The sequence below is a fragment of the Bombina bombina genome, chromosome 6, assembly GCF_027579735.1.
Source record: "Bombina bombina isolate aBomBom1 chromosome 6, aBomBom1.pri, whole genome shotgun sequence".
Lineage (NCBI taxonomy): Eukaryota > Metazoa > Chordata > Amphibia > Anura > Bombinatoridae > Bombina > Bombina bombina.
In genome coordinates, this window is record NC_069504.1 from 905397609 (window position 1) to 905424808 (window position 27200).

Here is a 27200-nt window from a genome sequence, read left to right on the forward strand (position 1 = left end):
ATATTTTAAAACAATAATATGCTACACAATAATTTTACCAAGGGGGGAAAAAAAAAAAAAAAAAAAAAAAACCAGGCAAAAAATAATGCCATTTTCGGCCAAAATGTTTCTGCGACCAAAATTTTGGTGCTTCCCTACTTAAAACAATTATAAATATTAATATACTGTAGTATTCTTCATTTAGTTCTATGTAACATAATCATATTTAACAGTTTTTTTGTTTTTTTTTACCAATTATAGTCCTAGAAAACTCATTATATGCAGAACAGTAAATCAAGTAAGAAACTTAAACAGCAGCTCTAGGATAGCATAAAATTTGAAACATGCTACACAATAATTTTACCGAAAATAACAGGCAAAAAAAACAAATACCGAAATAGCCAAAAATGCAATTTTCGGCCGAAACTTTTTGCGGCCAAAATTTCGGTGCATCCCTATCCTTTTTTCTCTAAGATTGTCAATCTCAAAGAATAGACTATCCATAGTGTATACAACCTCATTATAGAGGTCTGATGTCTCTTCCATAAAGTTTTTAAAGACATATGATTCTTCTACGTTCTCCTCCATAGTTTTATATATCAAGTTCTTGTTATATGAAACCAATTATAGATGCTTATATCCGTTATGTAAATTAGTACTGACCCATTTCATATATAAATAGCAATATTATACCCACCTCATCTTCAGCTACAACACTGTCTCCCTTTCTTATATGGCCTGTTCTGGTGAGGTCTTATTAGCCCCTCTCTCGTATGGATTTTGTCTTTCTGCTCTTGTTTGGTGAATAGTACTATGGAATGTAGCCATTAAAGGCAAATTAGAGCAGGTAAGAATGTATTTGCAGTTTGCTTTAATATTAATACAGATGTGTCTTGGATTGTGTTTTTGACATACAGATCATTATCTTTATTATAGGGTGTTATATGAGTGGAAAGAGAGATTAAAACAGGGTTGCCAGATTATCCAAACTACTCCATATGGACGTCCTGCAAATATAAGTGGTAGCACCTCCTCACAAAGAGTATATATAACTTACCGCAGAGCCTCAGAATGCATGACCCAGAATTCCTTGGCTGTAACAGACATCTGTATAATTATACCCAGCAAAGGAGAAACACCACCGCATACGTTCTGCAAAGTGGAAAAGAATCTTAACAGCAGTATGGTAAGATTTTAAATTACTCCTTGAAATGAAGACTTTTTATGAGCACATGCAGCATTTTTATAATACATTTTTCATGAACTAAAAATCAAGAAGTCTCAACAGCAGAAAGTTATTGTGGCTGAGAACAGGCAGCCCATGGCCTTCTACTGTGACCCTCATTCTTAATTCAGCACAAGAGAATTTTAAATAAAGATATAAATAGAATCCCATCCACAAAATATTTGTATTAACCTTTTATTCACCATTTACTCTATTCTTCACACTTTGAAGGGACATTACACACTAAATAAATGCTAGATATTTTTTAGAGGGTATGAGTTGATTAACTGTTAAAGAAACAAGTGTAAAGTTCTAGTTTCCATAAAGTAAAGGGTGTCATGTGTTGTATCTTAGGTTTCACTGGGTTTAAAAGTATTTTATCTTATGTTACCTCCTCTGCTGAGAAGTGTTAGGGATGGTTATAAATGAGCTACTGTGTAACAATCACAGTATCTTCTTAGGACACTCTGAGTACTGTGCAGGCTTTTGAGGCACTGAGTATGATAGTTGCATAATAATTGTATCGCTGAATGATTTATTTATATGTACAGCATAAACTGTGGCTTCTTATAACAGGGCTTGACAAACATCTAGAGCTTGGGACACTCAGCGTTTACAATATTACTTTTGGCTTCTAGCACTTTGTATTTTTCTGCATATACACTCCTCTTTAACGCTTACAAGAAGTGCCTGTTGCTGGCTTCTCAACATTCTCACCAGCTTCTAAATGTGACATATGTTTGTCATTTCTCATCTTAGAATAGTGCCTGGTTCTTTAGCACTATAATTACCCAATGGAAATGATAAATAGTTATCTTCACTGGTTAAGCTCCTCTTTTATTCATTTATTTTGTTCTGATATCTTTATTTGTAATAAACTAAGTTTGTTAGATTCAATTTTACTTATTCAATAGTTTAGATGTTCTTTTTCCTGGAACCGTAATTGGATGTTTTTTTCTTTTTCTCTTTGCATAGTGGGGATCAGCTGTTTACCTTTGTTATAAAAAATCAGTCGCAAAAACAAATACAGTATCCTACAAGGCTGGTAAGTAGAAGACCTATTAGTGGACTATGTAATTCAGACTCAGTTGGTTCCAGTATCCTGAATACTTTTACTACTCTTCATACCCTGAATAGTAATATGATGTTTCCGAATCATTGTAGGCCATAAATCAGTCCTTCCTAGCTATGCTTACAAGACCAACTGTTTTGATTAATGTTCATTAAAAAAAATATATTCAAGGGCCAATTATATTGTTAAGTATGTATCATAGCCTCTACAGACTTTAAATGAACCCTCTTTATAATTGTAACTAGTGGTAATCAACAGTAGAATGCTTTGAATGTTCATCTTATTAACCTTGATTTCCGCTGACTTTTCAGATGCTGAATAGGGATTTTTACAAGACTCCTGTAACACTGCATAAATTATAGAGTATATTATAGTAATTATTGTGGATTTTCTTTCCAAAGAGTAGATTAGTGCTATTTACACAAGTATTCATTATAATAATTTGTTTTAGTATATACATTTTAGTATACTTTTAGATTCTTATATTGAGTGTGTGCTTTGAAATTATTTAGTATAAAATACAATTCTGCATATCAGGGCTTTGTATCAGTCAAAATGACTTCATGAGAAGAAACTGTTGAGTACTGTAGTATCCTGCATATGTTTATATAAAACATAATTGATAGTATAATTTTGTTTTACACATCCTTCATTTTTTGTAGGACTAATATGCAGGTATCCTGAAGAGGATTATGAGTCCTTTCCCTTGCCAGTATCTGTACCCCTCTTTTGTTTGCCCATGGGGGCAACCATTGAAGCCTGGCCATCTAACAGTAAATATCCGCTCCCTATCTTTTCTACATTCGTCTTAACTGGAGCTTCAGCTGAAAAGGTAATGAAGAGTGAAATCACAATAACAGGCTTGTTGTAATAAATAGTTTTTTTTTAGGTATTTGGTAATTGTGTACCTAGGGAATATTTAATTATAGGTTAAGTAGCACACAATCATACCTATTTTTGGAATAGTTTAAATATCCTTATTTGTGAGCTGTTTTGTTGAAATTGGCACCAGTTCATTTGGGAATCTGTAACACTTTCCATATTTGATTTGCTACAGTGTTATATTATTATAATTTTCATCTAAAGGGAGGAGAGTCCACTGCTTCATTCATCACTTGTGGGAATTAAGAACCTGGCCACCAGGAGGAGGCAAAGACATTCCAGCCAAACGCTTAAATACCTTCCCCAATCCCCTCATCCCCCAGTTATTCTTTGCCTTTCGTCACAGGAGGTTGGCAGAGAAGTGTCGGAAGATTCAGAGTAGTCTCTTATGGATTGTAGTACTCTTCGCAATGGGACTGGAGTTTTAAGTAGTCCTGTCAGCCTCTCAGTGAGAGCATGGGTGAAAGTTAGAGTCTGGAGATGCAGGGGGAGTTTTTGCGAAACCATCCCGACTCAAATTAACAGCTCCTTAAACAATCGGCATTTACGAGTTTCGCTGCCTGCTTTTATTTTCTCAAGTCTATGTCAGGAACAATGCTACTAACCTGTCACACTTGAACGGCCGTGTTCCTGTTCCACGGCGTTGATTCTGGTAAGATCGTTTCATTATGTATATATGTGATAATGCAAGAAGACAGGGTCACAGTGTGACTTCTTTTATCTGTATAGAATCTAGGGTAATACCCTCGGAAGGGAGTTATGGAACAGGGATTTTAATATACATGATAATGTTTATTGTGTTTTTTGCTGCACTTGTGTGAGATGAGGCTCTGTCAGTGTGGAACAGTTAGAGAGAGATGAGGCGGGCCTTTTTGGCGCGTCTCGCTCTGTGCAGGGGCGGTCCTGCATGGCACTCCATGTGACCGGGTGTGGCCTTAGTAACTTCATCTTTCTCGATCTGTGTTCGGATGAGACGAAAGCTGTTTCTTGTAGTCCAGGTCAATAGGAGGTGGTGGGTGCCTCGGCCATTGGGATATGAAGGTGCCATTTAATCATTAATCAAGTCTGTAATAAAGGCGCAAGCTATGGAGGACTATGTTGGAAGATACTCCTTCCTTATCTAAACCTACTAACTGTGTATATCGTGAGGAGGTTCCGGTGGAACCGCCTTTACATCTCTGTTCCACATGTTATAAAAATATTACTTTTTCTAAAAAAGAATAAAGTATTTAGTACAACTGAGCTGTCCACCTCTGAGGGTTCTCCGTCCCGCGAGGTGCGTACTCTACAAGCATACAAGCATCTCCGATTACACAAGCAGTTCCCCAGGCCACTACGGCCCTTTGGCTTCCAGACTTCGCCAATCAGTTGCAGACTGCGGTTTCTGCGGCCATAAATGCGATGCCTCGTCCTACTAAGCGGAAGGTTCAGCACTGCTATCCGTCTCAGGGGTCTTCGACTCCGCTGGATATCTTAAGACAGATTATCCACGGAGGAGGACCATTTCCGACTTATCGGTGGATGTCACTTCTGAGTCTTAATCGGCTACTTCTAGGCCTCTGTCCGCAGAGGAACCAGATTTAAAATTTAAGATGCAGCATTTGCGTTTCCTGCTGAAGGAAGTGCTTGCTACGCTGTAGGTTTCCGGAACCGAAGAAACGGAGGAACCTTTGACCCCTAAATTGGATAGGGTTTACGTGGACAGGGTAGTGCCCCAGGCCTTCCCAGTTCCTATCAAAATGGCGAACATTATTAAAAATGAATGGAAGAAACTGGGTTTGCCCTTTTCTCCCTCGTCTTCTTTTAAGAAACTTTTCCCCGTTCCAGATGCGCAGCTTGAACTGTGGGGAACCGTCCCTATGGTGGATGGTGCTATCTCCATGCTCGCTAAGAGAACGACCATTCCGCTTGAGGATAGCTCCTCTTTTCAGGAACCCATGGATAAAAGGATGGAGTCCATGTTGCGGAAGATGTTCCAACTGACGGGGTTCGTTTTCCAACCGGCGGCGGCAGTCGCTGCGGTGGCTGGTGCGGCTACCTATTGGTGTGACCTATTATCAGCAATGGTCGAGGTGTAGGCCCCCTTCGAGGAGATTTTAGATTGAATCAAAGCCTTAAGGGTAGCGCATTCGTTCTTTTGTGATGCTTACATGCAGATTATTCGCCTGAATGCTATGACGTCAGGGTTTTCTGTTTTAGCTCGCAGGGCTCTGTGGCTAAAATTGTGGTCTGCTGACATGACGTCTAAGTCTCGCTTGCTTTCCCTCCATTCAAGGGGAAGGTTTTGTTTGGTCCAGGCCTGGATTCCATCATATCTACAGTCACGGGCGGCAAGGGTGCCTTCTTACCTCAGGATAAGAAAACCAAACCTAAGGGATCTACTTTTCGTCCCATTCGTACAGACAGGTCTCAGCGCCAGCAGCCTTCTGCAAAATCTGAGCAATCCAAGGGATTTTGGAAGCCAGTAAACTCTTGGAACAAGTCCAAGCAAAACAAGAAGCCCACCGAGTCAAAGTCGTCATGAAGGGGCGGCCCAGACCCGTCTTTGGACCAGGTAGGGGGCAGACTATCCTTCTTTGTGGGGTCCTGGAGGGGGAGATGTTACAGACCCTTGGGTCCTGGAGGTCGTCGCACAGGGGTACAGGATAGGTTTCAAATCTTATCCACTCAGAGGCAGGTTCCTCCTGTCAAACCTCTCTTCAAGACCAGAAAAGAGAGACTCCTTCCTGGGGTGTGTGAAGGATCTCTCATCTCTCAGGGTAATCGTCCCAGTTCCTCCAGCAGAAAGAGGTCTGGGGTATTATTCAAACCTTTTCGTGGTCCCAAAGAAGGAGGGCACGTTTCGTCCAATTCTGGACCTAAAGGCCCTAAACAAGTTTTTGTCTGTCCCATCGTTCAAGATGGAGACGATCAGGTCAATTTTGCCTCTGGTTCAAGAGGGGTAATTCATGACGACTATAGACCTGAAGGATGCTTACCTTCATGTTCCAATCCACAAGGATCACTTCAAATTTCTAAGGTTCGCCTTCCTGGACCAGCACTTCCAGTTTGTGGCCCTACCGTTTGGCCTGGCGACGGCCCTAAGAGTCTTTAAAAAGGTTCTAGGAACCCTTCTTGCAGTAGCGAGAGGCAGAGGGATTGCAGTGGCTCCATATCTGGACAATATCCTGGTCCAGGCTCCATCCTACAATCTGGCGGGGGATCATTCGAGAGCTCTCCTCCTTCTACTTCAATCCCATGGGTAGAAGATAAACGAAGGAAAGAGTTCATTGGTCCCCAGCAACAGGGTGGAGTTCCTGGGTACGATAGTAGATTCTTCTGCGATGAAGATATTTCTGATGGGCCAGAGATGTTGTAAGCTGTCATCCAACTGTCTAGCCCTGCAGACATACTCCAAGACATCTGTGGCTAGGTGTATGAAGGTAATCGGGCTCATGGTATCCAGCATAGATGTCATTCCATTCGCCAGGTTCCATCTCAGACCTCTGCAGCTGTGTATGTTGAGACAATGGAATGGCGATCATTCAGATTTATCCCAACAGATATCTCTGAAAAGACCGGTGAGGGAGTCCCTGGCTTGGTTTACCCGACCGGACCAGTTGTCCCAGGGGACTTCCTTCCTAAGACCATCCTGGGAGATTGTAACCACGGATGCGTGTCTTTCAGGATTGGGAGCCGTTTGGGGTGCCAGAAAGGCACTAGGCAGATGGAATTGAGTCTACCTATACATATTCTGGAACTTCGAGCAATGTTCAATGCTCTGAAGGCTTGCCCCCCGCTGGGGTTGTCCCATAAACCACCGGGGGGGGGGGGATACGAGAAGCTCCCTTGCAATGAGGGAAGTATCTCGGATTCTGGAATGGGCAGAGACTCACAATTGTTCGCTCTCAGCGATCCACATTCCGGGTGTGGACAACTGGGAAGCGGACGTTTCATCCAGGGGAATGATCACTCCACCCCGAGATGTTTGTGGAGATCTGCAACAGATCGGGGACGCCGGAAATAGATCTCATGGCGTCCAGACTCAATTGCAAGCTTCCCAGATACGGGTCGCGATCTAGGGATCCCCAGGCCTTGGCGGTACCTTGGGACTTCAACCTAATCTACTTATTTCCACCGTTGCCTCTGCTACCTCGAGTAGCAGTTGATCTAGTGGCAATGTCGTCATATCCGCCGTGGAGGTTACCTTGTCGCAAGGATCTGCTAGTTCAAGATCCTTTCCTACATCAAAATCTCGATTCTCTGAGGCTGACCGCATGGGGATTGAACACCTTTTCTTAGCCAAAAGAGGTTTTTCGGAGAGCGTGATCGACACTCTCTTGCCCAGGCCAGGAAGCTGGTCACTAGACGCATCTACCACATTGTGTGGAGGATCTACTTGTCCTGGTGTGAGGAACGAGGATATCCCTGGCATTAGGTAAGGGTTTCCAGGATTTTGGCCTTTCTCCAGGATGGTCTGGATAAGGGTCTTGCCGCCAGTTCCCTAAGGGGACAGATCTCGGCTTTATCTGTACTGTTGCATATGAAGCTTGCAGAGGTTCTTAGTTTAGGCTCTGGTTAGGATCAGGCCTGTCTTCAGGAATCTGGCTCCTCTTTGGAGCTTAAACTTGGTTCTTAAGGTTTTGCAGAGGGCTCTGTTTGAGCCTATGCATGCCCTTGACATTAAGGTTCTTTCATGGAAAGTCCTAATGTTACTGACTATTTCATTGGCTCGCAGAGTCTCTGAGTTGGCGGCCTTGCAATGTGAGCCTGCCTACTTAGTTTTCATGCTGATAAGGCTGTTCTTCGCACTGGATTGGGATTCCTTCCCAAGGTGGTGTCGAGTCATAACATCAATCAGGAAATAGTAGTTCCTTCATTGTGTCGAAGGAGAGGTTACTTCATAATCTGTACGTGGTTCAGACTTTGAAGTTTTATCTTCAGGCCACGAAGGAGTTCAAACAGACTTCGTCCTTATTTGTTGTGTATTCAGGAAAGTGCAGAGGGCCTCTGCCACTTCTTTATCTTTTTGGTTGAGGAGTATGATCTTTCTGGCATATGAGACAGCGGGACACAAGCCTCCTCAAAGGATTACGGATCACTCGACTGAAGCTGTGGCCTCTTCTTGGGCCTTTAAGAATGAGGCTTCTATGGAGCAGATATGTAAGGCTGCAACCTGGTCATCCTTAGATACGTCTGCAAATTTTACAAATTTGACGTTTTTGCTTCGGTGGAAGCAGCTTTTGGGAGAAAGGTTCTGCAGGCTGTGGTGCCCTCAGTACAGAATCCCGCCTCCTTTACCCTCCCGTTTTCGTCATTCAGTGTCCTCTAGAGCTTGGGTATTTGTTCCTAAAAGTGATGAATGAAGCAGTGGACACTTCTCCCCTTTAGATGGAAAACATTAATTATGCTTACCTGATAAATTCATTTCCATTGTGGGGAGGAGAGTCCACTGCACCCGCCCGTTCTCCGGTGGGCGAACCTAAATTTATTTTTGTTCTTCTGGCACCATTTATACCCTGATATTTCTCCTACTGTTCCTTGTTCCCTTGGCAGAATGACTGGGGGGATGAGGGAAGTGGGGGAGGTATTTAAGCCTTTGGCTGGAGTGTCTTTGCCTCCTCCTGGTGGCCAGGCTCTTAATTTCCTCAAGTGATGAATGAAGCAGTGGACTCTCCTCCCCACAATGGAAATGAAATTATCCGGTAAGCATAATTTATGTTTTTGTTGGTGTTCTGCGCTAGTTACCAGGACCATGGCAAATAGATGCACAATTTATACTGTTATGAAGTATCAAGCACTCTGTTGCTCTCATCAGTGGGTTAGATTCAGTTGCTCCAATCTCTTCAGTTTATATTTTTAAAGGGACACTAAACACAAATATTATAAACCTTCATATATAAGAAAACATTTGCAATGAAAATTACAGCTTTATTTTGTCATATGAGTATATTGTGTTATGCTTATTCTTTTCACTGATTTCCCTGTCCCCCAGAACAAATGAACCACTGCTAACAAATCACAAACTAATATTTAGCACAAACTCTGTTTGCACATGTGCAGACAGGGGTTGTCTGCCCTCTTGTATTCCCTTAAAGGGACATTGAACCTAAAAAAAATTATTTTGTGATTCAGATAGAGCAGCAATTTTAAGCAACTTTCTAATTTACTCCTATTATCAATTTCTCTTGTTAAGTGTGTTCAGTCCACGGGTCATCCATTACTTATGGGATATATTCTCCTTCCCAACAGGAAGTTGCAAGAGGATCACCCAAGCAGAGCTGCTATATAGCTCCTCCCCTCACATGTCATATCCAGTCATTCTCTTGCAAGTCTCAACAAAGAAGGAGGTTGCGAGAGGAGATAGGAGTTTTTTTACCTAATTATTCTTCAATCAAAAGTTTATTATTTTAAAATGGCACCGGAGTGTGCTGTTTTTTCTCTCAGGCAGTATTTAGAAGAAGAATCTGCCTGCGTTTTCTATGATCTTAGCAGACGTAACTAAGATCCACTGGCTGTTCTCGCACATTCTGAGGAGTGGGGTAACTTCAGAAAAGGGAATAGCATGCGGGGTTCCCCGCAAATGAGGTATGTGCAGTAATATTTTCTAGGAATGGAATTGACTAAGAAAACACTGCTGTTACCCATATGATGTAAGTACAGCCTTTAATGCAGTAGTAGCGACTGGTATCAGGCTGATAAATGTATGCGCAGTTGAGTTATTTTCTAGGGACCACTCACAAGGGTTCCCTTTCTAGGGACTCTTATAGATTCTGTAGAGATGAAGATTTACCTGACGGAGTCCAGGTTATCAAAAATCCTAAATGCTTGCCGTGTCCTTCATTCCATCCCAAGCCCATCAGTAGCTCAGTGCATGGAAGTAATCGGCTTAATGGTCGCGGCAATGGACATAGTGCCATTTGCACGCCTGCATCTCAGACCGCTGCAACTATGCATGCTAAGTCAGTGGAATGGGGATTACTCAGATCTGTCCCCTTTACTAAATCTGGACCAGGAGGCCAGAGATTCTCTTCTCTGGTGGTTGTCGCGGGTTCATCTGTCCAAAGGAATGACTTTTCGCAGACCAGATTGGACGATTGTAACAACAGATGCCAGCCTACTAGGCTGGGGTGCAGTCTGGAACTCCCTGAAGGCTCAGGGATCGTGGACTCAGGAGGAGAAACTCCTCCCAATAAACATTCTGGAATTAAGAGCAATATTCAATGCTCTTCTAGCTTGGCCTCAGTTAGCAACACTGAGGTTCATCAGATTTCAGTCGGACAACATCACGACTGGGGATTACATCAATCATCAAGGGGGAACCAGGAGTTCCCTAGCGATGTTGGAAGTCTCGAAGATAATTCGCTGGGCAGAGTCTCACTCTTGTCATCTGTCAGCGATCTACATCCCAGGCGTGGAGAACTGGGAGGCGGACTTTCTAAGTCGCCAGACCTTTCTAAGTTTCTTGAAATTTATGGACTTTCTAAGTCGCCAGACCTTTCATCCGGGGGAGTGGGAACTTCACCCGGAGGTGTTTGCTCAACTGATTCTTCGTTGGGGCGAACCGGAGCTGGATCTCATGGCATCTCGCCAGAACGCCAAGCTTCCTTGTTACGGATCCAGGTCCAGGGACCTGGGAGCGGTGCTGTTAGATGCACTAGCAGCCCCTTGGGTTTTCAACATGGCTTATGTGTTTCCACCATTTCCATTGCTACCTCGACTGATTGCCAGGATCAAACAGGAGAGAGCATCGGTGATTCTGATAGCGCCTGCGTGGCCACGCAGGACCTGGTATGCAGACCTAGTGGACATGTCGTCCTGTCCACCATGGTCTCTGCCTCTGAGGCAGGACCTTCTAATTCAGGGTCCTTTCAACCATCCAAGCCTAATTTCTCTGAGGCTGACTGCATGGAGATTGAACGCTTGATTCTATCAAAGCGTGGTTTTTCGGAGTCGGTAATTGATACATTAATACAGGCTCGGAAACCTGTTACCAGAAAAATTTACCATAAGATATGGCGTAAATATTTATATTGGTGTGAATCCAAGAGTTACTCATGGAGTAAGGTTAGGATTCCTAGGATATTGGCTTTTCTACAAGAAGGTTTAGAAAAGGGTTTATCCGCTAGTTCGTTAAAGGGACAGATTTCTGCTCTGTCTATTCTTTTACACAAACGTCTGGCAGAGAATCCAGACGTCCAGGCTTTTTGTCAGGCTTTGGCTAGGATTAAGCCTGTGTTTAAAACTGTTGCTCCTCCGTGGAGCTTAAACTTGGTTCTTAAAGTTTTTCAGGGTGTTCCGTTTGAACCCCTTCATTCCATTGATATTAAGCTTTTATCTTGGAAAGTTCTGTTTTTGATGGCTATTTCCTCGGCTCGAAGAGTCTCTGAGTTATCTGCCTTACATTGCGATTCTCCTTATCTGATTTTTCATTCAGACAAGGTAGTTCTGCGTACTAAACCTGGGTTTTTACCTAAGGTTGTTTCTAACAGGAATATCAATCAAGAGATTGTTGTTCCATCATTATGTCCTAATCCTTCCTCAAAGAAGGAACGTCTTTTGCATAATCTGGACGTAGTCCGTGCCCTGAAGTTCTACGTTTATTCTGGTCAGAGGAGAGGTCAAAAGGCTTTGGCCACCTCTCTCTCTATTTGGCTTCGTAGCATAATACGTTTAGCCTATGAGACTGCTGGACAGCAGCCTCCTGAAAGAATTACAGCTCATTCCACTAGAGCTGTGGCTTCCACCTGGGCCTTTAAGAATGAGGCCTCTGTTGAACAGATTTGCAAGGCTGCAACTTGGTCTTCACTTCATACCTTTTCCAAATTTTACAAATTTGACACTTTTGCTTCTTCGGAGGCTGTTTTTGGGAGAAAGGTTCTACAGGCAGTGGTTCCTTCTGTTTAATGTTCCTGCCTTGTCCCTCCCATCATCCGTGTACTTTAGCTTTGGTATTGGTATCCCATAAGTAATGGATGACCCGTGGACTGAACACACTTAACAAGAGAAAACATAATTTATGCTTACCTGATAAATTTATTTCTCTTGTAGTGTGTTCAGTCCACGGCCCGCCCTGTCTTTTTTTTTTTTGAGGCAGTTCTAAATTTTAATTAAAACTCCAGTCACCACTGCACCCTATAGTTTTTCCTTTCTCGTCTTGTTTCGGTCGAATGACTGGATATGACATGTGAGGGGAGGAGCTATATAGCAGTTCTGCTTGGGTGATCCTCTTGCAACTTCCTGTTGGGAAGGAGAATATATCCCATAAGCAATGGATGACCCGTGGACTGAACACACTACAAGAGAAATAAATTTATCAGGTAAGCATAAATTATGTTTTTTCTTCATTCTCTTGCTATCTTTATTTGAAAAAGATGGCATCTATGCTAAGGAGCCAGACTATTTTTGGTTCAAAACACTGGACAACACTTATTTATTGGTGGGTGAATGTATCCACCAATCAGCAAGAACAACCCAGGTTGTTCACCAAAAATGGGCTGGCATCTAAACTTACATTCTTGCTTTTCAAATAAACATACCAAGAGAATGAAGAACATTTGATAACAGGAGTAAATTAGAAAGTTGCTTAAAATTGCATGCTCTATCTGAATCATGAAAGAAAATAATTGGGTTCATTCTCCCTTTAAGGTGGTTTAGCACTGATTCAACTTAGTTAGTATTGCAAGGAATTATTTGCCTATAATGATTGTTAATACAAACCTGATAATCCACCTTTTAAAAGCTTGTGACACCATAGAAGCTTAGGAAAGGGAGGGAAAATAAACAAAAACTTGTATAAATTGTTTTAAAGTATTAACTCAAGCCTCCCTGGGAGAAAGTGAAACAAACACAATTTTTAGATGTATTTTACAGTAAAATACAGCAAAAATAAATAATGAATGTGTAGTGCAATAATGAAACATTTTGTGTTGTTGAATGGTCCTTTAATGGATTTTTTTATGCAACTGCTCACTATCTTGTGTTTGTTTAATGAGGTTTTGTTGCCATTCTTTTTTTCCCATCTATACAAACTATACAGGTATATGGAGCCGCAATACAGTTTTATGAACCATATGCTCTGGATCAACTAACAGAAAAACAAAGAATACATTTGGGATTGGGAACAAGTGCTGAGGGAAAGGTGGATTCGCTTAAAACCATCCATGTGAACAAGTGCATTTGCCTCCTATCTCACTGGCCCTTTTTTGATGCTTTTAAGAAATTTCTCACATTCCTGTATCGTTATTCAATTTCTGGACCACATGTGCTTCCTATAGAGAAGTAAGAGTGAGATGATGTAATTATAGTCTGTTGTATCTTTTGAGCCTTTTCAGTGCAGTCTTAGGTCTTAGTAGTATAAATATTACTTATCGTTAAACATTATTATCAGCTTTTTAATGTTTTGGATAACTGAGCCAAACCATTTAGTGTAAAGAAGTATCTATAGCATATATGTGATATTATTTGCAGTAGTTTTTGTTATATATGTTACAATTATATTTGAATTGATTAAAATAACAAAAAACTAAACAACAAGCAACAGATATGTTTCTCTTGTTAAGTGTGTTCAGTCCACGGGTCATCCATTACTTATGGGATATATTCTCCTTCCCAACAGGAAGTTGCAAGAGGATCACCCAAGCAGAGCTGCTATATAGTTCCTCCCCTCACATGTCATATCCAGTCATTCTCTTGCAACCCTCAACAAAGAAGGAGGTCGCGAGAGGAGTTGGAGTTTTTACTTAATTATTCTTCAATCAAAAGTTTGTTATTTTAAATGGCACCGGAGTGTGCTGTTTTTCTATCTCAGGCAGTATTTGGAAGAAGAAACTGCCTGCGTTTTCTATGATCTTAGCAGGCGTAACTAAGATCCACTGGCTGTTCTCGACATTCTGAGGAGTGGGGTAACTTCAGAAAATGGGAATAGCATGCGGGGTCCCCCGCAAATGAGGTATGTGCAGTACAATATTTTCTGGGAATGGAATTGACTAAGAAAACACTGCTGTTACCCGTATGATGTAAGTACAGCCTTAAATGCAGTAGTAGTGACTGGTATCAGGCTGATAAATGTATGCACAGTAGAGTTATTTTCTAGGGACTAGAATTTGACTGAGAAAATACTGTTAATACTGAAATAATGCTTAAGCCTTATCTGCAGTGGAAGCGACTGGTAGCAGGCTTAGTGATAAGTTTGCATGACATTAAAAAAGTTTGTTTTTAAAACGTTTACTGGCATGTTATTCGGTTTGTGAGGTACTTTGGTGATAAATCCTTTTGGGCATGATTTTTTTCCACATGGCTAACGTATATTTCTGCATAGAAACCGTTATATCAAGTCTCCCACTGTTGTAAATGAGTGGGAGGGGCCTTTTTTAGCGCCTTGTTGCGCAGTTAAAATTCTAGCACAGTCTTCCTGCTTCTTCCTCCTTGATCCAGGACGTCTCTAGAGAGCTCAGGGGTCTTCAAAATTCGTTTTTGAGGGAGGTAATCAGTCACAGCAGACCTGTGACAGTGTGTTTGACTGTGATAAAAGCGTTAAATCTTAATTTGATATCCGTTTTTGGGTACTGAGGGGTTAATCATCCTTTTGCTAATGGGTGCAATCCTCTGCTAATTAATACATTTAAAGAATTGTTGACTATAACTGAATTAGTTCTGTGTTATTCAACTGTGTTTTTTTTTTTTTTTTAAAAAGCGCTGCAGCGTTTTTTATATTGCTTGTAAACTTATTGAAAGTAATTTCCAAGCTTGCTAGCTTCATTGCTAGTCTGTTTAAACATGTCTGATACAGAGGAATCTGCTTGTTCATTATGTTTAAAAGCCGATGTGGAGCCCAATAGAAATATGTGTACCAATTGTATTGATATTACTTTGAATAAAAGTCAATCTGTACCGATAAAGAAATTATCACCAGACAACGAGGGGGAAGTTATGCCGTCTAACTCTCCTCACGTGTCAGTACCTTCGTCTCCCGCTCGGGAGGTGCATGAGATTGAGGCGCCAAGTACATCAAGGCCCTTACAAATCACTTTACATGATATGGCTAATGTTATGAAAGAAGTATTATACAATATGCCCGAGTTAAGAGGCAAGCGCGACAGCTCTGGGTTAAGGACAGAGCGCGCCGATGACACGAGAGCCATGTCTGATACTGCGTCACAATTTGCAGAACATGAGGACGGAGAGCTTCATTCTGTGGGTGACGGTTCTGATTCGGGGAGACCGGATTCAGAAATTTCAAATTTTAAATTTAAGCTTGAGAACCTCCGCGTGTTGCTAGGGGAGGTGTTAGCGGCTCTGAATGATTGTGACACGGTGGCAATCCCAGAGAAATTATGTAGGCTGGATAAATACTATGCGGTACCCGTGTGTACTGACGTTTTTCCTATACCAAAGAGGCTTACAGAGATTATTAGCAAGGAGTGGGATAGACCCGGTGTGCCTTTTTCCCCTCCTCCGATATTTAGAAAAATGTTCCCTATAGACGCCACCACACGAGACTTATGGCAGACGGTCCCTAAGGTGAAGGGAGCAGCTTCTACTTTAGCCAAGCGTACCACTATCCCGGTGGAGGATAGCTCTGCTTTCTCAGATCCAATGGATAAAAAATTAGAGGGTTACCTTAAGAAAATGTTTGTTCAACAAGGTTTTATATTACAGCCTCTTGCATGCATTGCGCCTGTCACTGCTGCAGCGGCATTCTGGTTTGAGTCTCTGGAAGAGGCGATTCGCACAGCACCATTGGATGAGTCTTTGAGCAAGATTAGAACCCTTAAGCTCGCTAATGCGTTTGTTTTCGGATGCCGTAGTGCATTTAACCAAACTTACGGCTAAGAATTCCGGATTCGCCATACAGGCGCGCAGAGCGCTATGGCTTAAATCCTGGTCAGCAGATGTAACTTCTAAGTCTAAACTACTGAACATTCCTTTCAAAAGGCAGACCTTATTCGGGCCCGGCTTGAAGGAAATTATTGCTGACATTACTGGAGGTAAGGGCCACACCCTTCCTCAGGACAGGGCCAAATCAAAGGCCAAACAGTCTAATTTTCGTGCCTTTCGTAATCTCAAGGCAGGAGCAGCATCAACTTCCTCTGCTCCAAAACAGGAAGGAACTACTGCTCGTTACAGACAGGGTTGGAAAGGCAACCAGTCATGGAACAAGGGCAAGCAGGCCAGAAAGCCTACTTCCGCCCCTAAGACAGCATGAAGACAGGGCCCCCTTTCCGGAGACGGATCTAGTGGGGGGCAGACTTTCTCTCTTCGCCCAGGCTTCGGCAAGAGATGTACAGGATCCCTGGACGTTGGAGATTATATCTCAGAGATACCTTCTGGATTTCAAAACTTCTCCTCCACAAGGGAGGTTTCATCTGTCAAGGTTATCAACAAACCTAGTAAAGAAAGAGGCATTTCTACAATGTGTACAAGACCTCTTAGTGATGGGAGTGATCCACCCAGTTCCGCGAACGGAACAGGGGCAAGGGTTTTATTCAAATCTGTTTGTGGTTCCCAAAAAAGAGGGAACCTTCAGACAAATCTTAGACTTAAAAATCTTAAACAAGTTCCTAAGGGTTCCATCGTTCAAGATGGAAACCATTCGGACCATCCTACCCATGATCCAAGAGGGTCAATATATGACCACAGTGGACTTAAAGGATGCCTACCTTCACATACCGATTCACAAAGATCATTATCGGTACCTAAGGTTTGCCTTTCTAGACAGGCATTACCAGTTTGTAGCTCTTCCCTTCGGGTTAGCTACTGCCCAGAGAATTTTTACAAAGGTTCTGGGCTCACTTCTGGCGGTGCTAAGACCACGAGGCATAGCGGTGGCTCCGTACCTAGACGACATTCTGATACAAGCGTCAAGTTTTCAAAATGCAAAGTCTCATACAGAGATAGTTCTAGCATTTCTGAGGTCGCATGGGTGGAAAGTGAACATGGAAAAGAGTTCTCTGTTACCACTCACAAGGGTCCCTTTTCTAGGGACTCTTATAGATTCTGTAGAGATGAAAATTTACCTGACGGAGTCCAGGTTATCAAAGATTCTCAATGCTTGCCGTGTCCTTCACTCCATTCCAAGCCCATCAGTAGCTCAGTGCATGGAAGTAATCGGCTTAATGGTCGCAGCAATGGACATAGTGCCATTTGCAGGCCTACATCTCAGACCGCTGCAACTATGCATGCTAAGTCAATGGAACGGGGATTACTCAGATCTGTCCCCTTTGCTAAATCTGGACCAGGAGACCAGAGATTCTCTTCTCTGGTGGTTGTCACGGGTTCATCTGTCCAAAGGAATGACTTTTCGCAGACCAGATTGGACGATTGTAACAACAGATGCCAGCCTACTAGGCTGGGGAGCAGTCTGGAACTCCCTGAAGGCTCAGGGATCGTGGACTCAGGAGGAGAAACTCCTCCCGATAAACATTCTAGAATTAAGAGCAATATTCAATGCTCTTCTAGCTTGGCCTCAGTTAGCAGCACTGAGGTTCATCAGATTTCAGTCTGACAACATCACGACTGTGGCTTACATCAATCATCAAGGGGGAACCAGGAGTTCCCTAGCGATGTTGGAAGTCTCGAAGATAATTCGCTGGGCAGAGTCTCACTCTTGCCACCTGTCAGCGATCTACATCCCAGGCGTGGAGAACTGGGAGGCGGATTTTCTAAGTCGCTAGACTTTTCATCCGGGGGAGTGGGAACTTCACCCGGAGGTATTTGCTCAACTGATTCGTTGTTGGGGCAAACCGGATCTGGATCTCATGGCATCTCGCCAGAACGCCAAGCTTCCTTGTTACGGATCCAGGTCCAGGGACCCGGGAGCGGTGCTGGTAGATGCACTAGCAGCCCCTTGGGTTTTCAACATAGCTTATGTGTTTCCACCTTTTCCGTTGCTACCTCGACTGATTGCCAGGATGAAACAGGAGAGAGCATCGGTGATTCTGATAGCGCCAGCGTGGCCACGCAGGACCTGGTATGCAGACCTAGTGGACATGTCGTCCTGTCCACCATGGTCTCTACCCCTGAGACAGGACCTTCTAATTCTGGGTCCTTTCAACCATCCAAACCTAATTTCTCTGAGGCTGACTGCTTGGAAATTGAACGCTTGATTCTATCAAAGCGTGGGTTTTCGGATTCGGTTATTGATACATTAATACAGGCTCGGAAACCTGTTACCAGAAAAATTTACCACAAGATATGGCGTAAATATTTATATTGGTGTGAATCCAAGAGTTACTCATGGAGTAAGGTTAGGATTCCTAGGATATTGTCTCTTCTACAAGAGGGTTTAGAAAAGGGCTTATCCGCTAGTTCACTAAAGGGACAGATTTCTGCTCTGTCTATTCTTTTACACAAGCGTCTGGCAGAGAATCCAGACGTCCAGGCTTTTTGTCAGGCTTTGGCTAGGATTAAGCCTGTGTTTAAAACTGTTGCTCCTCCGTGGAGCTTAAACTTGGTTCTTAAAGTTCTTCAGGGTGTTCCGTTTGAACCCCTTCATTCCATTGATATTAAGCTTTTATCTTGGAAAGTTCTGTTTTTGATGGCTATTTCCTCGGCTCGAAGAGTCTCTGAGTTATCTGCCTTACATTGCGATTCTCCTTATCTGATCTTTCATTCAGACAAGGTAGTCCTGCGTATCAAACCTGGGTTTTTACCTAAGGTTGTTTCTAACAGGAATATCAATCAAGAGATTGTTGTTCCATCATTATGTCCTAATCCTTCCTCAAAGAAGGAACGTCTTTTGCATAATCTAGACGTGGTCCGTGCCCTGAAGTTCTATTTACAGGCAACTAAAGATTTTCGACAAACTTCTTCTCTGTTTGTCGTTTACTCTGGACAGAGGAGAGGTCAAAAGGCTTCGGCTACCTCTCTTTCTTTTTGGCTTCGTAGCATAATACGCTTAGCCTACGAGACTGCTGGACAGCAGCCTCCTGAAAAAATTACAGCTCATTCCACTAGAGCTGTGGCTTCCACCTGGGCCTTTAAGAATGAGGCCTCTGTTGAACAGATTTGCAAGGCTGCAACTTGGTCTTCACTTCATACTTTTTCAAAATTTTACAAATTTGACACTTTTGCTTCTTCGGAGGCTGTTTTTGGGAGAAAGGTTCTACAGGCAGTGGTTCCTTCTGTTTAATGTTCCTGCCTTGTCCCTCCCATCATCCGTGTACTTTAGCTTTGGTATTGGTATCCCATAAGTAATGGATGACCCGTGGACTGAACACACTTAACAAGAGAAAACATAATTTATGCTTACCTGATAAATTTATTTCTCTTGTAGTGTGTTCAGTCCACGGCCCGCCCTGTCTTTTTGAGGCAGGTTCTAAATTTTAAATTATAACTCCAGTCACCACTGCACCCTATAGTTTCTCCTTTCTCGTCTTGTTTCGGTCGAATGACTGGATATGACATGTGAGGGGAGGAGCTATTTAGCAGCTCTGCTTGGGTGATCCTCTTGCAACTTCCTGTTGGGAAGGAGAATATATCCCATAAGTAATGGATGACCCGTGGACTGAACACACTACAAGAGAAATAAATTTATCAGGTAAGCATAAATTATGTTTTTGTAATGTATACTACTGTTTTTTCCCCTAGACATGTCTCCCACTTTATGCACAAAGTCCCATTCCCATCTCCTCAGAGACCTCGCATTTTAGTCCAGGTAAATATATCCTGTCAGATTTTATATAATGCCTCTAGAAATCCATAAAACCATGTTTTCAGTGTTGTTTTTTTTATGTTTTGTTCTTGCTACAGTTATTTCCTTAGGTTAAAACAAATAAAATACTCTAAACGTTTTGGCATTTGCCCAAGGAATACAGGCATACCTCGTTTTATTGCACTTCGCTTTATTGCGCTTCGCAGATATTGCTCTTTTTACAAATTGAAGGTTTGTGGCAACCCTGTCTCGAGCAAGTCTATCTGTGCTATTTTTCCAACATATATCCACATATAAACACATAAATAAATGTATATACACATATATAAAGACATGAATACACACATATATACACTCCACCAAAAAAAGATTATGACTCACTGAAAGCTCAGATGATGGTTAGCATTTTTTTTTTAAATAAAGTATTTTTTAAATAAGGCATGTACATGTTTTTTTTTAGACATCATGCTATTGCACACTTAATAGACTACAGTACAGTGTAAATATAACTTTTAGATGCACTGGGAAACAAGAAAAAAAGTGTGACTCACTTTATTGCTATATTCTCTTTATTGCAGTGGTCCTGAACCAAACCCGCAATATCTCTGAGTTACGCCTGTACACAAAATATTAACAAATTAATTCTATTTTCCCTAATACATAAAGGGACATAAAACCCTCCCAAAAATTATTTCATGATTCAGATAGAGCATACAATTTCTCCAACATAGGTGTGTCCGGTCCACGGCGTCATCCTTACTTGTGGGATATTCTCTTCCCCAACAGGAAATGGCAAAGAGCCCAGCAAAGCTGGTCACATGATCCCTCCTAGGCTCCGCCTACCCCAGTCATTCTCTTTGCCGTTGTACAGGCAACATCTCCACGGAGATGGCTTAGAGTTTTTTAGTGTTTAACTGTAGTTTTTCATTATTCAATCAAGAGTTTGTTATTTTCAAATAGTGCTGGTACGTACTATTTACTCAGAAACAGAAAAGAGATGAAGAATTCTGTTTGTATGAGGAAAATGATTTTAGCAACCGTAACTAAAATCCATGGCTGTTCCACACAGGACTGTTGAGAGCATTAACTTCAGTTGGGGGAACAGTTTGCAGTCCTTTGCTGCTTGAGGTATGACACATTCTAACAAGACGATGTAATGCTGGAAGCTGTCATTTTCCCTATGGGATCCGGTAAGCCATGTTTATTATGATTGTAAATAAGGGCTTCACAAGGGCTTATTTAGACTGTAGACATTTTTTGGGCTAAATCGATTGATATTAACACTTATTTAGCCTTGAGGAATCATTTATTCTGGGTATTTTGATATAATAATATCGGCAGGCACTGTTTTAGACACCTTATTCTTTAGGGGCTTTCCCAAAGCATAGGCAGAGTCTCATTTTCGCGCCGGTGTTGCGCACTTGTTTTTGAGAGGCATGGCATGCAGTCGCATGTGAGAGGAGCTCTGATACTTATAAAAGACTTCTGAAGGCATCATTTGGTATCGTATTCCCCTTGGGTTTGGTTGGGTCTCAGCAAAGCAGATACCAGGGACTGTAAAGGGGTTAAAGCTTAAAACGGCTCCGGTTCCGTTATTTTAAGGGTTAAAGCTTCCAAAATTGGTGTGCAATATTTTCAAGGCTTTAAGACACTGTGGTGAAAATTTGGTGAATTTTGAACAATTCCTTCATGTTTTTTCGCAATTGCAGTAATAAAGTGTGTTCAGTTTAAAATTTAAAGTGACAGTAACGGTTTTATTTCAAAACGTTTTTTGTACTTTATTATCAAGTTTATGCCTGTTTAACATGTCTGAACTACCAGATAGACTGTGTTCTGAATGTGGGGAAGCCAGAATTCCTATTCATTTAAATAAATGTGATTTATGTGATAATGACAATGATGCCCAAGATGATTCCTCAAGTGAGGGGAGTAAGCATGGTACTGCATCATTCCCTCCTTCGTCTACACAAGTCTTGCCCACTCAGGAGGCCCCTAGTACATCTAGCGCGCCAATACTCCTTACTATGCAACAATTAACGGCTGTAATGGATAATTCTGTCAAAAACATTTTAGCCAAAATGAACCCTTGTCAGCGTAAGCGTGGATGCTCTGTTTTAGTTACCGAAGAGCATGACGACGCTGATATTAATATCTCTGAAGGGCCCCTAACCCAATCTGAGGGAGCCAGGGAGGTTTTGTCTGAGGGAGAAATTACTGATTTAGGGAACATTTCTCAGCAGGCTGAATCTGATGTGATTACTTTTAAATTTAAATTGGAACATCTCCGCATTTTGCTTAAGGAGGTATTATCCACTCTGGATGATTGTGAAAATTTGGTCATCCCAGAGAAACTATGTAAAATGGACAAGTTCCTAGAGGTGCCGGGGCTCCCAGAAGCTTTTCCTATACCCAAGCGGGTGGCGGACATTGTTAATAAAGAATGGGAAAGGCCCGGTATTCCTTTCGTCCCTCCCCCCATATTTAAAAAATTGTTTCCTATGGTCGACCCCAGAAAGGACTTATGGCAGTCAGTCCCCAAGGTCGAGGGAGCGGTTTCTACTTTAAACAAACGCACCACTATTCCCATAGAGGATAGTTGTGCTTTCAAAGATCCTATGGATAAAAAATTAGAAGGTTTGCTTAAAAAGATGTTTGTTCAGCAGGGTTACCTTCTACAACCCATTTCATGCATTGTCCCTGTCACTACAGCCGCATATTTCTGGTTTGATGAACTGATTAAGGTGCTCGATAGTGACTCTCCTCCTTATGAGGAGATTATGGACAGAGTCAATGCTCTCAAATTGGCTAATTCTTTCACTCTAGACGCCTCTTTGCAATTGGCTAAGTTAGCGGCTAAGAATTCTGGGTTTGCTATTGTGGCGCGCAGAGCGCTTTGGTTGAAATCTTGGTCGGCTGATGCGTCTTCCAAGAACAAGCTACTAAACATTCCTTTCAAGGGGAAAACGCTGTTTGGTCCTGACTTGAAAGAGATTATCTCTGATATCACTGGGGGTAAGGGCCATGCCCTTCCTCAGGATCGGCCTTTCAAGGCAAAAAATAGACCTAATTTTCGTCCCTTTCGTAAAAACGGACCAGCCCAAGGTGCTACGTCCTCTAAGCAAGAGGGTAATACTTCTCAGGCCAAGCCAGCTTGGAGACCAATGCAAGGCTGGAACAAGGGAAAGCAGGCAAAGAAGCCTGCCACTGCTACCAAGACAGCATGAAATATCGGCCCCCGATCCGGGACCGGATCTGGTGGGGGGCAGACTCTCTCTCTTCGCTCAGGCTTGGGCAAGAGATGTTCTGGATCCTTGGGCGCTAGAAATAGTCTCCCAGGGTTATCTTCTGGAATTCAAGGGACTTCCCCCAAGGGGAAGGTTCCACAGGTCTCAGTTGTCTTCAGACCACATAAAAAGACAGGCGTTCTTACATTGTGTAGAAGACCTGTTAAAGATGGGAGTGATTCATCCTGTTCCATTGAGAGAACAAGGGATGGGGTTCTACTCCAATCTGTTCATAGTTCCCAAAAAAGAGGGAACATTCAGACCAATCCTAGATCTCAAGATCTTAAACAAATTTCTCAAGGTCCCATCTTTCAAGATGGAAACCATTCGAACTATCCTTCCTTCCATCCAGGAAGGTCAATTCATGACCACGGTGGATTTAAAGGATGCGTATCTACATATTCCTATCCACAAGGAACATCATCGGTTCCTAAGGTTTGCATTCCTGGACAAACATTACCAGTTCGTGGCGCTTCCTTTCGGATTAGCCACTGCTCCAAGGATTTTCACAAAGGTACTAGGGTCCCTTCTAGCTGTGCTAAGACCAAGGGGCATTGCAGTAGTACCTTACCTGGACGACATTCTGATTCAAGCGTCGTCCCTCCCTCGAGCAAAGGCTCACACGGACATCGTCCTGGCCTTTCTCAGATCGCACGGCTGGAAAGTGAACGTGGAAAAGAGTTCTCTATCCCCGTCAACAAGGGTTCCCTTCTTGGGAACAATTATAGACTCCTCAGAAATGAGGATTTTTCTAACAGAGGCCAGAAAGACAAAGCTTCTGGACTCTTGTCGAATACTTCATTCCGTTCCTCTTCCTTCCGTAGCTCAGTGCATGGAAGTGATCGGGTTGATGGTAGCGGCAATGGACATAGTTCCTTTTGCGCGCATTCATCTAAGACCATTACAACTGTGCATGCTCAGTCAGTGGAATGGGGACTATACAGACTTGTCTCCAAAGATACAAGTAAATCAGAGGACCAGAGACTCACTCCGTTGGTGGCTGTCCCTGGACAACCTGTCACGAGGGATGACATTCCACAGACCAGAGTGGGTCATTGTCACGACCGACGCCAGTCTGATGGGCTGGGGCGCGGTCTGGGGATCCCTGAAAGCTCAGGGTCTTTGGTCTCGGGAAGAATCTCTTCTACCGATAAATATTCTGGAACTGAGAGCGATATTCAATGCTCTCAAGGCTTGGCCTCAGCTAGCGAGGACCAAGTTCATACGGTTTCAATCAGACAACATGACGACTGTTGCGTACATCAACCATCAGGGGGGAACAAGGAGTTCCCTAGCGATGGAAGAAGTGACCAAGATTATTCTATGGGCGGAGTCTCACTCCTGCCACCTGTCTGCTATCCACATCCCGGGAGTGGAAAATTGGGAAGCGGATTTTCTGAGTCGTCAGACATTGCATCCGGGGGAGTGGGAACTCCATCCGGAAATCTTTGCCCAAGTCACTCAACTTTGGGGCATTCCAGACATGGATCTGATGGCCTCTCGTCAGAACTTCAAAGTTCCTTGCTACGGGTCCAGATCCAGGGATCCCAAGGCGGCTCTAGTGGATGCACTAGTAGCACCTTGGACCTTCAAACTAGCTTATGTGTTCCCGCCGTTTCCTCTCATCCCCAGGCTGGTAGCCAGGATCAATCAGGAGAGGGCGTCGGTGATCTTGATAGCTCCTGCGTGGCCACGCAGGACTTGGTATGCAGATCTGGTGAATATGTCATCGGCTCCACCTTGGAAGCTACCTTTGAGACGAGACCTTCTTGTTCAGGGTCCGTTCGAACATCCGAATCTGGTTTCACTCCAGCTGACTGCTTGGAGATTGAACGCTTGATTTTATCGAAGCGAGGTTTCTCAGATTCTGTTATCGATACTCTTGTTCAGGCCAGAAAGCCTGTAACTAGAAAGATTTACCACAAAATTTGGAAAAAATATATCTGTTGGTGTGAATCTAAAGGATTCCCTTGGGACAAGGTTAAGATTCCTAGGATTCTATCCTTCCTTCAAGAAGGATTGGAAAAAGGATTATCGGCAAGTTCCCTGAAGGGACAGATTTCTGCCTTGTCGGTGTTACTTCACAAAAAACTGGCAGCTGTGCCAGATGTTCAAGCCTTTGTTCAGGCTCTGGTTAGAATCAAGCCTGTTTACAAACCTTTGACTCCTCCTTGGAGTCTCAATTTAGTTCTTTCAGTTCTTCAGGGGGTTCCGTTTGAACCCTTACATTCCGTTGATATTAAGTTATTATCTTGGAAAGTTTTGTTTTTAGTTGCAATTTCTTCTGCTAGAAGAGTTTCAGAATTATCTGCTCTGCAGTGTTCTCCTCCTTATCTGGTGTTCCACGCAGATAAGGTGGTTTTACGTACTAAACCTGGTTTTCTTCCAAAAGTTGTTTCTAACAAAAACATTAACCAGGAGATTATCGTACCTTCTCTGTGTCCGAAACCAGTTTCAAAGAAGGAACGCTTGTTGCACAATTTGGATGTTGTTCACGCTCTAAAATTCTATTTAGATGCTACAAAGGATTTTAGACAAACATCTTCCCTGTTTGTTGTTTATTCAGGTAAAAGGAGAGGTCAAAAAGCAACTTCTACCTCTCTCTCTTTTTGGATTAAAAGCATCATCAGATTGGCTTACGAGACTGCCGGACGGCAGCCTCCCGAAAGAATCACGGCTCATTCCACTAGGGCTGTGGCTTCCACATGGGCCTTCAAGAACGAGGCTTCTGTTGATCAGATATGTAGGGCAGCGACTTGGTCTTCACTGCACACTTTTACCAAATTTTACAAGTTTGATACTTTTGCTTCTTCTGAGGCTATTTTTGGGAGAAAGGTTTTGCAAGCCGTGGTGCCTTCCATTTAGGTGACCTGATTTGCTCCCTCCCTTCATCCGTGTCCTAAAGCTTTGGTATTGGTTCCCACAAGTAAGGATGACGCCGTGGACCGGACACACCTATGTTGGAGAAAACAGAATTTATGTTTACCTGATAAATTTCTTTCTCCAACGGTGTGTCCGGTCCACGGCCCGCCCTGGTTTTTTTAATCAGGTCTGATAATTTATTTTCTTTAACTACAGTCACCACGGTACCATATGGTTTCTCCTATGCTATTATTCCTCCTTAACGTCGGTCGAATGACTGGGGTAGGCGGAGCCTAGGAGGGATCATGTGACCAGCTTTGCTGGGCTCTTTGCCATTTCCTGTTGGGGAAGAGAATATCCCACAAGTAAGGATGACGCCGTGGACCGGACACACCGTTGGAGAAAGAAATTTATCAGGTAAACATAAATTCTGTTTTTAAACAACTTTCCAATTTACTTCTATTATCGAATTTTCTTGTTACCTTCCTGTTTTTCAACAAAGAAAAAGTGAAGGAGTGTGCACGTGTCTGCAGTACTGTATGGCAGAAATTTCGCAACTATTTTATACATTAGCAAGAGCACTAGATGGCAGCATTTGCTGTAATGTAGTGTTCCACGCTACCTATCTAGATATTTCTTCAACATAGAATAACGAGTACAAAGGAAATTTGATATTATAAGTAAATTGGAAACCTTTTTTAAATTGTATTCTCTATCTGAATAATGAAAGAAAAATGTTGAGTTTCATGTCCCTTATAACAGCATAAGGTAAACTTAGATAGAAATCTGACATAGAAGCTTTAGGAGATTACTTTTATAAACCATAGTATAAATAATGGGGTGCAAACATTACTTTATAGCTAGTCATAGAGGAATATCCCTTCAAAAAAACTTTATTACACAGCTTCACTATTAACACACACCCTCTCCCTTTCTTATTCAATACTTTCATCTCTCAATATCAATGTAATGCTGTTCTATGCTAGAATATGGAGCAAATAATTACCCTACCTTACTACTGATAAGGAATGCCACTCCATATTTAATTCAACATCACACTCCTCAAACTAAAAGCAATGGAAACTTACAGGATGGTACCCCACAGAGACATATAACTGCCTTTCCAAGCATTTTGGCTCTCTGTGGATGTGGACTAATCTTCTTAGATAGAAATCCCTACTTTTGTAAACAACATGTTTCACAGCCATATCCCTGATGAACCTCAACATTACTGCTGAATCATCCTCATAAATAATAATGTAT

The 27200-nt window shown here is 42.5% G+C and overlaps 1 protein-coding gene across 2 annotated transcripts in view; it reads left to right on the top strand.

The window, feature by feature from the left end:
* The window catches only part of DENND4A (DENN domain containing 4A), an 858339-nt gene that overhangs the window by 242524 nt on the left and 588615 nt on the right, over positions 1-27200 (top strand). For both annotated transcript variants that reach the window (XM_053718534.1, XM_053718535.1), the window contains exons 3-7: positions 916-1165; positions 2180-2249; positions 2939-3108; positions 13177-13418; positions 19728-19794. In XM_053718534.1, the coding sequence (XP_053574509.1) occupies positions 916-1165; positions 2180-2249; positions 2939-3108; positions 13177-13418; positions 19728-19794 (799 nt within the window). The remainder of the gene's footprint in view (positions 1-915; positions 1166-2179; positions 2250-2938; positions 3109-13176; positions 13419-19727; positions 19795-27200) is intronic.